The 16,383-nt window shown below is 30.7% G+C and overlaps 1 protein-coding gene across 1 annotated transcript; it reads left to right on the forward strand.

Annotated features, from left to right (window-relative positions):
* The first annotated feature begins 13,276 nt into the window (after nt 1-13,276).
* Nucleotides 13,277-14,208, forward strand: LOC25486167 (uncharacterized). The gene has a single exon (XM_013607377.3). The coding sequence runs from the start codon at nt 13,539-13,541 to the stop codon at nt 14,007-14,009; it is 471 nt and encodes a 156-aa protein (XP_013462831.1). The 5' UTR covers nt 13,277-13,538; the 3' UTR covers nt 14,010-14,208.
* Nucleotides 14,209-16,383: the final 2,175 nt, after the last annotated feature.

Raw genomic sequence — 16,383 nt, forward strand, 5'->3', positions numbered from 1 at the left:
AATTCCCAAACCTAATATGTCATGAACCCACCATAGAGTCCCTCTAGATGGACACCTGATACAACCTAGGGAACAAAGAACGCAACCTTACCACCTGGTCATTCAAAAAGGATGTGGAGCACCCATTCACCTAATCTAGATTTATAATGCTTAATCAAAATGTTAGGCAAAATTTCAACAAGTGAAAGAGAAGGAAGTTTGCTGGAAAATAAAGCTAGACAAAATGTTTGAAGATGAGAATAGCCGATGTATTTTGGGATGTAAAAATGGATATGCGTGCTTAATAGGTCTCATTGACAAGAAATCGTGAGAATTATGGAGCCTTTTTCTTTATTGCTAGAGATAGAGTAAATAATACAAAAGAGAACATCTCATCCTTAGGCATTTATCTCTAAAGAAAAATAAAGCATTAAAATTTGAAGTGTTTGTTATATGATGAACTTCAATGATTCTATTTATGATGCACTTTTCATCGTTGCATATTTCCAAACAAAAAACAAATTATTTTCAATCATCTCGCATTTTATATAAGTATCCAATTTTTTTTTTCTTTATTTGAATTCTTAGAAAATAGAAAGACTACCTTTAGATTCACAAGTCCTTGAGTCGATCGACAGACGGTGATATTTAACAATATATTTGGTTCAATTGATCCTTCAAGCAAGATAATATAACATTAACACAAACCCTAAACAAATTGGCATTCCCCTTGTAGTAGTATACTATAACTTGCTTAGTATTCATTTATGTTAGATAAGTGTTTATGGTTCGATGGTGTGAAGTGAAAAATTAACTTAACACCAATTTATATACTGTTTTGTGGACCACATAAAATGTTGTTGCATGCAGGCTACAAAAAATCCCATATTGGATTGTTTCATAATATATAAACCGAACCCTTAAAATATTATTTATGATTATATAATTCGAATCAAGGATACACATGATTTTGGAGGTCGTTGAAATTGTGTTCAACTTTTCTAAACATAATATGACAAAGTAGAACATAATGTATCACATAATATTATCTAAAATGTAATAATCAAGTATTAACACATAATATCATGCGAAAAAAACTTAATTTAAATAAAATACAATTGACTTAACAGTAACAAAACAATAGCCACAAGACCAACTATTTGATCAATTCAAAAAAATTGAAAAAGATAAATAAATGCCCAAACTCACTCAAAGGTATATCTTATGGTAACACTTCATGGTTGTCTTCATGTGGATCAGGTGATGAAAGAGTTGTCATGCAAAGGATGGCCGTTGTTGGGGTGGTCCCACAGGGACAATCAAAGTTGACAGAGGATGGACTGCCACAATAGATGGCGGTCTCACAAGAACATTCAGACTCGACACGGGAAGGATGGCCGCTGTAGGGCGTGGTCCCACAGGGACAATCACCTTTGTTGGAGGAGGAGATTGGGCAAGATCTCTCAAAACATCGACCTTCTGTTCATGTTCTAATCTATCCAAATATCTTTCTATGGGATTCTTTTTAACAAAAGGGGGAAGAAGATGACGATCAACATGCTTCATTCTCTTTTTCATGAGGGAATGATTCTTGGCGCTATTATATGGCATGAAGGCAGACTTACTGAAAAAAATGATAAAATATGAAAAATATTAGCATGTGACGACATTTCACATTATATTTTCCAAAAATAGGATGAACCCATTTCAAATTTTATTTTTCAAATTGAGTTAATAATCTAGAAAGAAATAAAAACTCAATCAAACGATGATGTTCTTAAAGAATGTGTACTAATCTCTTGTTTAGCTTTATGAAACTCCTAAAATATGAAGGTTTGGTTGAGAATTGACACGATGAGGAATGATTCATATTTGAATTTCTTTAGTGTTTTTAGGCTAAATTTTGAAAATGGGGAATGAGTGAACATGTGTGTGTACTGGTACGATTCATATTATATAATCTAAAACACATTTTTCAATTCAGATTATATAAGCTGAATGGGGGTAAAACAAGAAATTTGGAGGGTTTGAGAGAGGGTAGGAGGGTGGAAAAAGAAATAGTCTTGTGAATTATCCTTACATGCAATGTTCACAACAACCAAAATTGCATCAAGCCCCAAACAATTTAGAATACTTTTTTATTTGAATTATGCTCTTTGTCCAACAAATAATGTTCATTCCTAACTAAAATGACTATAATGCCCCTACTTAAATTAACTCACGCTAGTGTAAATCTCTGCGTGAGTTAACTCACGCAGTGTAAGTTAAGTCACTCAGATTTAACACTAGCGTGTAACTCGCGTATGGGTATTTTTAGAGTTTTAGTTGGAAATGAGCAAAATGTGTTGGTAAAGAACATAATTCTTATTTTCAATTTAACTCAATACTTTGGGCTGTCAATAAAACAACATGTAAGATCCTTTATGTTAGTCAATATGAAGAGACATAAAATTACAAGAAATCTAACTAATAAACAAGCATGCATGTTTCTTAAAAAAAAAAAAGTATACATGTATTCCTAAAAAAAACAAGTATGCATGTATGTATACCGTGTGAAATTAATTTATGTACATATGATTATAGCCAAGAAGAAGAATACACTCAGAAAGAAGAATATGATATACCTTGACTTCATTGTGGAGAGAACGAGATTTTAGTTCAAAACTGAAGAAAACAATATTGTAATTGAAGTGAAGAAGAGAGAGATAATTGTGGACATTTAAGAAATTTGTGTGAGATCGGTTCCTTTTAATGTCATGAGATGCTAAATTTATATTACTAGCTTGACCAATTTATCCTCAAAACAAGCTGTTTACATTTGCTACTATCCAAAGTGGTACGTTGGAAATGTTTCCATGTCTAGAGGAGAAAATGGTGTAGGTGAAGACTCATTGTATCTCGTCCATGTTTCTAGTGTGAAAGATCCATGTATTCTTCCACAAGACCGTCCAAATCAAATTGAAGATAATGCTTTAATATTAAATAAAAATAAACCTCTAATATAAAATATGTAAATATTTTATAAAAAAAATTTCTCTATCTATATTGTAAATAACACCAATAACATTAAAAATAGCCATCCTTGTAACCAACATCAATAACATTAAATATGATTTTTTTTTTTTTTAAGGATTAAATATGAAAAATTGGAACAGAGTAAACTAACCTTTATAGATTGCAGAATCGGATTTTTTTTTGTATAAATTCTACATTAAAAATAGAAAATGGCATTCATTTCAAAACAAATAATTATAACAAGTCTTTTGAAATAAATCATCAATTTAGTTTTTAAATTACCACTTCCGTTTATTTAGTCTCTAAAGTGTCCAAATATAATAATTAGTCCTTAAAGTATATAAAATTTGTCACTTTAGTCCATGTAATTTCGGTGTTAGAGACTAAATAATTTACGGTTTTTTTTTATAATTTAAGAGCTAAATTGACACATTTCATATACTTTATAGACTATATTTACTATTATTCACATTTATAAAATATAAGTCACGAAATACATTGATAACAAAGAAAATAATTACACAATATGCCGGATTAGATGGAGTGAAAATGGATAAAAAAAAATAATAACATTGCCCCATTATACGGCACGAATAACGAGCATACTTTCATTTTCAAAACAATCTCTTTTTGTAAAGTTCTATCAAGTTGATTCTTTTTTTTAAGTTTTCTTTGATTTTCCTTTACCTTCACATGGTTTTAAAGTTGGATTCATTTGCATGTATTCACTCCGCTCAAAACGTGTCTTCTTTCTTTGGTGTTACCCTTAGCCAGCTTCGCTTAATTTCTTCTAAACAATTATTCTCTACATCCGTTGTATGTCACACCGTTGTAATAGTGAGGACCGTTTGATTTAGAAATAGAAAATTAATTTCACTAAATGTAAAGGTCTCCACAACTGCCGCATCAGACAGTTGTTGTTGGGGATCAAAACAAACTTTTTTTCGATTCTTCATCAACCCTTTGTTAACTAGCTAGTTTTTTTTTTAAGGACAAACATCAATTATTATTATTTATGCATTTTTTGTTTGTTCAAAAAAATTATTATTTATGCATCTCCAACAAAAAATAAATAAATTATGCATGACTTATCAAAATAATTAACCTTTGAGGAGTGCTAGAAACACACTATTTTCAATACTCTTTCTAAACTCTGTCATTTATTGGATAAAATCAAAGTTACTAAAGTGCGAATAACGAGCATACTTCCATTTTTAAAACAATCTCTTTCAGTAAAGTTCTATCAAGTTGATTCTTTTTTTTAAAGATTTCTTTGATTTTCTGTTACCTTCACATGGTTTCAAAGTTGGATTCATTTGCATGTATTCACCCCGCTCAAAACGTGTCTTCTTTCTTTGGTGTTACCCTTAGGCAGCATCGTTTAATTTCTTCTAAACAATTATTCTCTACAGCCTCTGTATGTCACACCGTTGTAAAAGTGATGACCGTTTGATTTAGAAATAGAAAATTAATTTCACTAAATTTAATGGTCTCCACAACTGACAGTTGTTGTAGGGGATCAAAACAAACTTTTTTTTGATTCTTCATCTACCCTTTGTTAACTAGCTAGTTTTTTTTTTTTAAGGACCAACATCAATTATTATTTATGCATTTCCAACAAAAAAATAAATAAATTATGCATGACTTATCAAATAATTAACCTTTGAGGAGTGCTAGAAACACACTATTTTCAATACTCTTTCCAACACTGTCATTTATTGGATGAAATCAAAGTTAGTAAAGTGCGAATAATGAGCATACTTCCGTTTTTAAAATAATCTCTTTTAGTAAAGTTCTATCAAGTTGATTCTTTTTTTTAAAGATTTCTTTGATTTTCTTTTACCTTCACATGGTTTCAAAGTTGGATTCATTTGCATGTATTCACCCCGCTCAAAACGTGTCTTCTTTCTTTGGTGTTACCCTTAGCCAACTTCGCTTAATTTCTTTTAAACAATTATTCTCTACAGCCACTGTATGGCACACCGTTGTAATAGTAAGGACCGTTTAATTTAGAAATAGAAAATTAATTTCACTAAATTTAAAGGTCTCCAAAACTGCCGCATCAGACAGTTGTTGTTGGGGATCAAAACAAACTTTTTTCGATTCTTCATCCACCCTTTGTTAATTGGCTAGTTTTTTTTTTAAGAACCAACATCAATTATTATTTATGCATCTTCAACAAAAAAAATATATGCATGACTTATCAAAAGAATTAACCTTTGTGTAACCCAAAAAAAAAAAAAAAAATTAACCTTTAAGGAGTGCTAGAAACACACTATTTTCAATACTCTTTCTAACACTCTGTATTTATTGGATGAAATTAAAGTTGGCTATACATTATATAAATGTATCCCACATAAAGAAAGTGGTCAAACTTTTGAATTTCACTTATTAAATGAGTGAGTGTTAGAGAAAATGTTGAAAAGGGAGCGTTCATAACATTTCTCTTTAAGTCTTAACCTTTTGATACAACCTTATATGAATCAATCTATATTTCAAATTTATGTACTGTTGTTGTTGTATGCAAATAACCATTTAGCACCGAGCTAAATAGATACCTCATTTGTGGAGTGATATTTATGGGTGCTTATAGAGAAGGGTGGTTACACAAGTATTTCATAATAAAGTAGGTAAACATTACATATCTTTAGTATATATGCTTAGAGATTGTGTTCTTAAATAGGGTAAAGGGAAGTATTATCCGTTTTGGTTGAGATGAAAATGTGCTCTGTTGATGATGAGAGTATTTGAACAAGAAAAGCAATGAGAATATGAGAAGATAAAATAACTTCAAACATTTAAATTAACAACTCGAATAAACTTGGAGATAAAAGGATTTTTTTTTCTTTTGATGAAAATAATAAAAGGAATGTTGGTCACATGTTATCCAAATCAAATAGTTTAATTTGGTGATAAATGTGCTTCTCATTATTGATGTGCAACAACAGCCAGTGGGTGCACGGCGCAGCTAGTGGCACCGGGTGGCAATCGGCCAAGAAGCACAGCCATGGTGATTGAATAAAAGTAATTGAGAAATTTTCGTAATATTTTTTTGCAAATTTTTGTGATATGAATTTTTTATATAATTTATGGACTATATTTATTCCTAACCATTGTAGTTAATCAGGCCTAACACAACTCTACAAAATTTATTATTATTCATATCCATAAAATAATATGTCACGAAGTTCGTTAATTAATAACAAAGAAAAGAATAACACAACACCCTGAATTATTCAGAGTGAAATCGTGCGAAAAGTGAATGACATGCTGCATTGTACAAAGTGAATAACGAGCATACTTCCATTTTCTCACCAACCTCTCTTAATAAAGTTCTACGAAGTTGATCATCGTTGTTAAGATTTCTTTAGTGTTCTTTAATCGCTCACATGGTATCAAATTTGGAATCATTTGCATGTACTTCACCATAAGTCCATACTTATTGATTCTCCCTGCTCAAATTGCGTTATTTTTCTTCGTTGTTAGCTTTTGCCAGCTTCGTTTATCTTTTTTTTAGACTTGTATTCTCTACAGTTGCACAATGCAATAATTATAATAGTGAAGACCATTAAATCTAGAAAGAGAAATTTATTTCACTAAATCTAATGATGTCCACAACTACTACACACTATATCTGTTGTAAGGGATAAATAAACCTTTTCTCATTTCTTCATCTGCCCTTTGTTATCTATTTTTCAAAGACCAACGTAAATCATTAATTATGATTAATCATATGGTATAGTTTTGCAATTCCTTGCCGTGCATTTGGGAACTGATATTCCTACTCCCCACATGTATTTTTTATGGATAAATCTAAAAGAAAAAATACAAATTTTTTATCTTCCATACATGTCAACAAAAATTATGTTTTGTTCCTGGAAATGTACTTTCAAATGGGTGTAGGATTTTTAAGAAACCATGTTGGTGAAAGTTGTTGTCCTGCATATGAGTCTTGTTATCGATTTTCTCTGGATTAGTGTACTCATACTCACAAGCCAAAATTAAGTAAAAGCAAACTATCAATTTTGTGTCCTGCATATCACTCATTTTGGTGGCTGAAAGCTAATAAGACCAATTTTGTGTATGATTCTCAAAATGATGGTCGGACCCTTTACTTTGCTTAGTCGGACCCATATAAATGAAATAAGACTCCTGAAAATGCACATATATAATAAAAAAAAATAATCTTAGAAAAAGAAGAAAGATCAATCCGAAAAAATGCATAAACACCATAAGCAGAATTGTTAAAAAGAAATGCTAATGTTGTTTTCTACATAGAGAGAGTACATAAAAATAACTCCATTTGGTAAAAATAAAAATAACCTCATTCCAAATTGAGGATTAAAAACAATTATAATCGGTTTATCAACGCTCAACTTTTTCTCTAAAAAAACCTTTGCTAAATTTTTGAATGGAAAGTCGCGTTAAATATACTAACATATCAAAACATTCACATAGTTTTTTTAACAAGAAAATACACACACATACTATTATTTTTTGAAGAAGCTAAAATGATACTCCCTCCGTCCCAAATTGTATGACGTTTTGGACATTTCACACATATTAAGAAATGTAATTAATATTGTGTGGGAAAGAGATATTATGAGTTGTTTTACAAAATTATCCTCAATAAATGATATGGGAAAGATAAATGAAGGAATTGAAAGAAGAGAGAGTAATAAATAGTTAATGATATAATAGAAAAAGTAACATTAATTTTTTATTGGTATTGTAAAGCGATATATAATTTGGGACAATTTTTTTTTCTAAAATAATATACAATTTAGGACGGAGGGAGTATATATTCACACCGAAAACCAACTCACACACATGCTATTGTTAATTATTCTTAGATGCAATGTTCACTACAACAAGAACTGCATCAAGCCCTAGACAATTTGACTTAACTCGATACTTTTGGTTGCCAATAAAACATGTATAAGATCCTTTATGTATTTTCTTTTTTTAAGAGGAAAGATCCTTTGTGTTAGTAAGTATGAAAAAGAAAAATCTAACTAATTTTTTTTTCTTTTTTGACAGTAAAGAAAAATCTAACTAATAAATAAATATGTATATGGTATAAAATTAATTTATGTATAAATAACTATTATCACGAAGAAAACATGGAGGAGAAGAAAGAATAAGATATACCTCAATTTCACTCAATTTCACTGTGGAGATATTGAGATTTTAGTTGGAAAACTAAAGAAAAAAATTGAAGTGAATGAGAGTGATAATTATATGAGTGAGATTGGTTCTATTAGATGACATATTTATACTACTAGTGTGACAAATTTATCCTAAAAAAGAGGTTTATAACCAAGTAATTATGCTCAAGTATTAATGAACTCTTTGAGCGAATTGTTTGAGAGAATTCAAGTTCGAAGCATGTCTGAAATAATCGTTGATCAGATTTTACTTTTCTCTTAGTCGAACTCTAAACTCTAAGAAAGACTACTTATCATTGTAAGGAACTAATTTTTTTTAAGGACTACTTATTATTATTTTTAAATATTTTATCGATTATATTTATTATTATTCAACAATAACAACAATCAAGCCTTACTATTATTCACATTCATAAAATATATGTCACGAAATACACTAATAACAACGAAAAGAATTTTGTACCAAAAAAAAAAGAAAAAAAGGAAAAGAATTAAAGTACGCCGGATCATACGAAGTTAAAGTGAGAAAAAGATGAATGACATGCCGCATAATGCGAAACGAATAACGAGCATACTTCCATTTTTCCAACAACCTCTTTCGGCAAAGTTCCTTAAAGTTGGTCATTGTTTTTAAGCTTTCTTCCGTTTTCTTTACACATGGTTTCGAAATTGGATTCATTAGCATAAACTTCACCTAGAAATACTACAAGATACCTCTCAACAAAGAGGATACAAAAATTAAGCTTGTTTAATGACTTTCATAATATTGCTAAGTGACAAGTACTGCCTACAAACTAACACAAAAAAGACATCTTGAGTTCAAATACACATAATCACAACAAATGTGAAGAATAGCAATCTCGACGTTGCTAGTTAAAGATAAATCAAACATAAGGCTTAAATCATCATCGTATTCATATTCTACTTCTTGATCAAATTATTGTCGTATCCCACACGATCTAACAATTGAAGAGTTTATTTGCAAAAAAGTTGATGTCAACCAAGAGAGTGAGATTTTCTTCAACAAAAAGTAGGACTCTTATGAAATTTTAACCCCTATGATGATTTTTTGGATTATATGTATCGAATGATGTTTTATTTTTGTTTACATATTAAAAAAGATATTTTGTTGCATTAACAATACAAAAAGTAGAGAACAAATGTAATTTGTAGAAGCTTATATTTGTATTTATCATAAACAGTTTTCTTGCCCCCACCCGAAATCTACAACTATTAGCTTAAAAAAAACTCAATAAAATTTATTACTCAACCAAAATTTTTACAAAGATAAAATTACAAACCTCTGAATTTATCTACTTTAACACAACATGGAGAGGCAAAATTATTCTAATCGACATCCCTCAAACATGCATGTAAAAATCAATTTTGTGTCTAAAATTAGTCTTTTCGTATCCACTCTTTTTTTCTTCTTCTTTGAAGTTAACAAATCGCTACTCTTTGATCAATATTGCTACTCTTATAGAAAGAGTAGTTTGAAATAAAATATAAAGCAACCATCGGAAGAAAATATTGGACCAGTGTATTGATATCACTGTCACAGGTTTTTTCTATAGGTAGTATTGATATCACAGTTTGGTCCAAGAAATGAGTCAGAAAATAAGATAATATCGATGGCATCCTCCAAATTCTGGACCCCTCCTTATAAATACCCACTCTGCGTGTACTTGAGTAATGAGTAATATACAACTAAGCACAAAATTAATTAACCTTAAAGAAAGCATAAAATTAATTATTTATTGTAAATAGTTTTCTTTTAGGTTAGCCATGAAGAATTAACCAGGAACTAGAAGGTAGTAGAATTTTATGATGGCTCATAACAAACAAACAAAAAAAGAGTAGGATGAGAGAGTCTTGACGAGTAGAAGCAAAACATTCTGATGGTGGATTTGTCTTGAGGTGGGGCACCCACTTCCGGTTCAACATATTTTTATTGAGTAAATCACCTGATTGTCTCTTGAATTTTTTTTTTTTTTATCGAGTAGTTTATTAATTAGAAATTTATATTTATTGTGAATAAATAATGTATTTGATGTTCGAACTTCGATCTTTATCTGTGATTAATATGTCTTTCGAAATTTATGTATAGTAAAAATACTTCAATTTTGAATGATTTGTACAAATAGGTTCTCCTTAATTTGTAAGGATTAATTTAACGGTAAGTTATATAATTTATATAACTCAAACACTAATTTATTAAAAAACATGATACTTTAAGGATTAATTTGACAGTCAGATATGAATAAATGAATAAAGGTCTTTTTTTTATCTACATGAGAGTTTGGCATCAAGATTTTGATGTTCAATAGGGTAACTTTGATTTTTGTGTGTATTTTGAATGTGAGTTGTAAGAGAATATATATATGTAGACACATATGATGTCAGTATTTTTAATAACATTATTTTCTTCTTAAAAAAAAAAAATTGTTACTTTTTTTTTGGTCAAGTATTCTAGTGGTTAGAGCTCACACAATTTAATTGTGGAGAGGTGAAGTGTCTGGGGTTCGAACCCCGGCCCCTGCATATAATATGCAATATCCCTACCAACTGAGCTAAGCTCACGGGGATATTGTTACTTTATTTATTGTGTAGCAATCAGAACAAATTTGAAGGTGGACTACTTTGGTAGATGGTTCACGAATATGATAAACAGATACTTAAAAATAGTTTAGAATTTCAATGATTAAAGACATCGTTTTTTAAAGAAGCTCATAGTATTCATCGTCCTCACGTAAGGAAGGGAATAAGTCAAGCTGTCCGTCAGGGGTCTATGATGTGGCCTACTTAAAGTTCGGCTCAACCTAACTTGTTTAGTAAATAGATTAATTAGGTTCACGCCTTTGAAAAAAGCCCATTAATATAAATTGGTAAGACTAAGGTGTGTAGAAAAGCCGCCGACCCATATATGTGTTACAAAACTCTTAGTATTACTTTCTAGTTTCAATTCCAACAGTACATATACTTTTTGGTATTACCCATTTAATCTCTTACTATTATCATTCTCATTTCATTTTGAAGTACCAGGTAAGGAACCTTATTACCAAAAACAAAAGACAATAGGTCAAATGTATGCAATATATACTTATTAGCTTATACAAAATAGATGTACATACTTTACAAATTTTATTGAATATATATGAAATATATGCTTATAAAGAGGAAACAAAATAGATGTACAAACTCTACAGATTTTATTAGTCTATTAACCTTTTAAAAAATATATGTTTATTAGCCTTTTTTACAAATAGACCAAATGTTTAATTTAAAATCCTTAACATAAATTAGGTATTTTAGACAAACTAATAAATGGATCAGACTTTAAAAAGGTCATGTCATGCTTAAAATAAAACATTTAACAAGTCAATAAATCAAACTTAAACTTTAGCTTTTTAAACTATACTACATCTAATCTATGTAAACAAAACTCGACTTAACCCAATCTATTTCCACTCCTATCCCCACGGCTGGAACAATGAAATCATCATGTGAATTGATAAAAAGAAGAGAAAACAAATAATGCATGATTGAGAATTCAACTCATTTTTTTTTTCTTCAGTATTAATCTTAAGAGATTAGGAGAACTATAAATTTCTAGTTTCAAATGACTCATAAATCGTTGTAAGTAATTTTATAATAATAGTAAGCATAGAATCCATCCTCAATGAGAGTTGAAACTTGAAAATCTATCTGTCAGCAAAATCCGGCTACAAATCTCAATGTTATTTATAGAAGTAATAGAAACACAATGGCAACATCCAATGAAAATGGCTTTTACTCGGTAAGCACTTATGTCATAGAGGGATGGTACACAAATGTAGCTCAAAATGAGCTTTTACTACAGCAGAGTTGAAGATAAGGTTTTGGATTTAGCCATGTACCTTCAAGCCAATAGTTTTTTACCACCTCTCCAAATCAACATTGCAGCTTTTTCAAAAGATAAAGAAAGTTAAAAACAAAAAAAGTGAAACTATTGTGTTTCTGTTTTCTTCTTCTTAATTGGAAACTCTATGCTATGACTCTCTCCTATCCTATTGCTATATGATGGGACTTGCTCAATGCCTTTGCGCCCACTTCCTTCTTCTCTTTGGCTTTTTTGGATTTTTGCATTTAACCACTTACTTTCATTGTTTTACAGCTAATCATGTTATTAAATATATGAACTGAGATTCATACTCAGACCCATCATTTTCTTTTGATTTCTTTACTATAATATCATGTACTTTTCTGGTCCAGGCAATAATACACTCTTATCCCATGTACATTATTACTTACTATACATTTGCATCTTCTCTTGGTTTTTTCTATCTATCCATCCCCCACCACAATGATTTATGGATACCAAACACGATACTGACATTTACACGTCAATGTTGATAATAATGTAAGAAGATAAAATAACTGAATATAATCCTATGTATTAGTGTTGTATCGATGTTAAAACTAACACAATCTATATATCAAATTCATCTTCAAATTAGATGCATGTTTGGGTGTGCGATATGATTATGAGAAACCATCTTCATTTGGCAAAGTTGCAAAATGTATTGCATACTTGTTATTACAATGAGCTTGTTATAATCACGGTGAATCACCATGATTTTCAAAAACTAGACAATGTTTTTTGAATATCATGTTAACTCATCATGATTCTAACAAAACCACCATATATGATACTAAACATGCGCGTAGTTTTTGTCAAAATCACATCAACTCATTGTGATTTTGTCGATCTCACCTCTCATCCAAACATGCATCGAAACATGTTGGGGAGCCCAGGGTCAACTAGAGAAATAACAAGGCTAATGTTCCAAGATCATAAGAGAGGGCGACACCACATCTCCATCCAAAACTTTAAGGCGTTAGGTATACGAGTTACCTCTCTTATATATCCAACATTTAACCTATTTATAAACGATGTAAGACTTAATCACTGACACTTGAAATCCAACAAAAACATCGGTTCTACATTGCCCATCACCACTCAAAATTTTGTCTTTTCTCAATATTAGTCTTGTCTCGGATTTCCAAGGCTATAGTAGTTGGTAATTCAATAAGGAATTTCAATTTTTGGAATAAATATAATTTTTCCATTTATAGGGTATTGTAAGAAAAGCTAGGGAGATTCCTGATATTATTCTCTTGAACCTTTCTGCTTTTTGATTCCCAAGGACAAGGGAAAAAGATATCTATTTTATCTCATTACAAAACCACAGTGTCATTAGGTGGAAAAGTTTCAGTTCTCTATGTCTATATATGCTGAAATAGGAAACATTGTCATCACTACTCATAGCTAATTAATCTCTTTATTACCCTCCTCTATCTTTTCATAACCACTCTCTTTTCACTTCATCAATAGCAATGGCAGATTGGGGTGTAATCAAGAACAAAAACACTAGTTTTGTTGAAGAAGACCAAGATTTTGATGAAGAAGATGTATGGGGTGATTTTGGTTCAAAAAAGATCAAAAGGGCTTCCAAGGATTTCTCTAGCTCTTCTTCCTCTGCATGTAGAAAAAATATTCCAAAGGCTAATACACTACCTTTTGTTGTTTGTGATGACCCTTTTGTTAAAGGTTCTTCAGCTCCTATGAACATTCCTGATTGGTCAAAAGTTTATGGTAAGAATAGCAAAAATGGTGGTTTGCATGATGATGAAGATGGTGATGAGGATGGTGATATGGTTCCTCCACATGAATGGATTGCTAGGAAGCTTGCAAGGAGTCAGATTTCATCTTTCTCTGTGTGTGAAGGGATGGGAAGGACACTCAAAGGGAGAGATCTTAGCAAAGTAAGGAATGCTATTTTGACCAAAACTGGCTTCATTGAGTAGTTTAAGTTAAGTTAATTAGTGGCTTCATAAACTAGTTTAACTTTCAAATTAGGCATTATCATTAAGCATAGTCCACTATCATAAAGTAGTTTAAGTTTCAAATTTTGGCATTATTATCACTAAGCTTAGTCCACTACCATATATATTATCCATCATTTTGTATGATTTAGATCCCATGCAATTGTTTTGTTTTTATTATTATTATATTATCAATGGTATTATAGTTTATTAGTATGGTATATGGTGTTATGCTGTTACCTTATTGGACTTATGGTTTATGGTAGTATTATAGTTGTTTTTGTTCTCAATGTCTAATGCCTTGCAAAGTAAAGTAATTAGCAAGTAATGCATATTGGATATGATCTATTTTATATGTTAATAACTACAGATATTTTATTCTTCAAACAAAACATGTGTTTAGAGCTCTTCTAGTGCTGTGATTTTTAAAAGCAACAATGACATTTAATCACCCTTTACTCATCTCTCTATCCATTAAATATTTTTTTTGGTATTTATCTTTCTATCATGTCATTATCTCTATTTATTTCTCTCTCAAGGTGTAATCAATATGTATGAGTGTTCATGGATAATTTTATTTTAAAAGCCCAAGGTATAGGTTTTTTGTTCATCCTCAAAAACTGTTGGGTGTTTTCCAAACATGCACAATGTAGGTGTGATTTCACATTGATTGTAAAGACTTGAATTGATTTGGACATGTCTAGATTTTTTTTAGTAGAATTGGTTTTGTCTGCGACATTTATTCTAATTTAAAACCAAAATTTATAATATTTACCTCTACAATTGACTTTTAGCTTTGATATTCAGACAACTAAGTCTTACACAAATATAGTAAGGTGAGCACAATGATACTTGTCGAGTTTGGTTGAACATACACTTTTTATTTACTTTAAATATATTTAATTGTGAAATAGATTTAGTCTATAAAATACCAATATTCAACCAAACTCCCCAAGATATATAAGAATGAGTCTAATCATAATAAACTTTACAATAAAATGATTCAAAATCAATTTTCAACACGCTGTAATTCTTCCAATTTTGCTCTTTAGATTATCCAAAAGAGAACCACAATAGTGTTTCTTTTCGTAAAGGAAGAATCTGACATCCTTTTTCATAAGAATCAGGGGCCACCACCCAAAATGGTATAAAATATAAAAGTTAAAAGAAGAATAATGCCATTCAGTCCTTCTTTGTTTGGATAAACATTCTTGGCTCTTGCTCCCCTATTAATCGACATTCCAATAAGAAATTTTCAACTTTTTTAATTACTTGATCATGATCGAATATAGAGGGAAGGGGAAGAACCAAAAAATACTGTAACACTTTTTTACAAAACTCATAAAATTAATAGTTATCCCGAAAGCATTCCTATTGGCTAACCACCTGTGTTTTCCGCCCAATTCCTTTTGAAAACCATCTCATGTATGTTCACACCCAACTCTGAGTATGACATATTGCCTTTGTGATTTCTTGGGATTGTTTTTCTCGCGGTGTATAGCAGTACTGTTTTTAAAAACCATAAAAATCAAGTTTTTTTTTAAGGACATAAAAACAATAGTTAAATATATACTATCATGAATTTAAAAGAAATCACAAGCAGGTTTAGCAAAGAAAATACCTACATCATAATCTCTCCATGACCATTTGTCTTTGTGATTCAAGAGCTGAACAAGAAAGACTGAAGTTTGAAGATCATCAAACAAGTTTCTTCAATAGCAAAGAAATCCCGTCTCTAATTAAGAGAACCCCCATTCCCACAAGATATGTATTGACGACTCCTAGTCAATCCTTTAGTTTATTTCTTTCAATTTGATGTTGGTTTTAAATTTATTTTGAATATATTGTTCTCGAATTCAATAAGGTGTTTATTTTGAATAAATTTGTTTTGGCAAAAACGCCACATGACCTTTTTTTTTTGTTGTTGAAAGAAACGACACATGACCTTGTGTGGTATCAGAATCTTCGGCGTTAATGTTGGGCAAAAACGCCACACTTTCAAGGCTGAAAGGGCACTTTTCTACAACGTTAATGTTGGGCGTCAAAATCTTCAGTGTTGAATGCTACTCTTCAGGTTCAGGGTGTTAGGCACCCTAGTAGCAGTCATGCGCTGTGATGTTTTCCAATTTCACGTATTTCTACCAATGTCATGCGCTCCAATCGGGTCGAGGCTCCCCCGTGCTGGGTCTGATACACTACAAATACGTTTTTTTTATCATATGGTAGTCATCTTGGAATCACTCTTCATATGAGAAACTTGTGTTCTAGCGGAGAAATTCATTAGAGGTTGAATTGGTACACAACAGAGGTGTTCTCTTCAAAAATTGTTGATGCCTACTTGTGATTCTTATCTTTG

The sequence above is a fragment of the Medicago truncatula genome, chromosome 2 (genome assembly GCF_003473485.1).
Source record: "Medicago truncatula cultivar Jemalong A17 chromosome 2, MtrunA17r5.0-ANR, whole genome shotgun sequence".
Lineage (NCBI taxonomy): Eukaryota > Viridiplantae > Streptophyta > Magnoliopsida > Fabales > Fabaceae > Medicago > Medicago truncatula.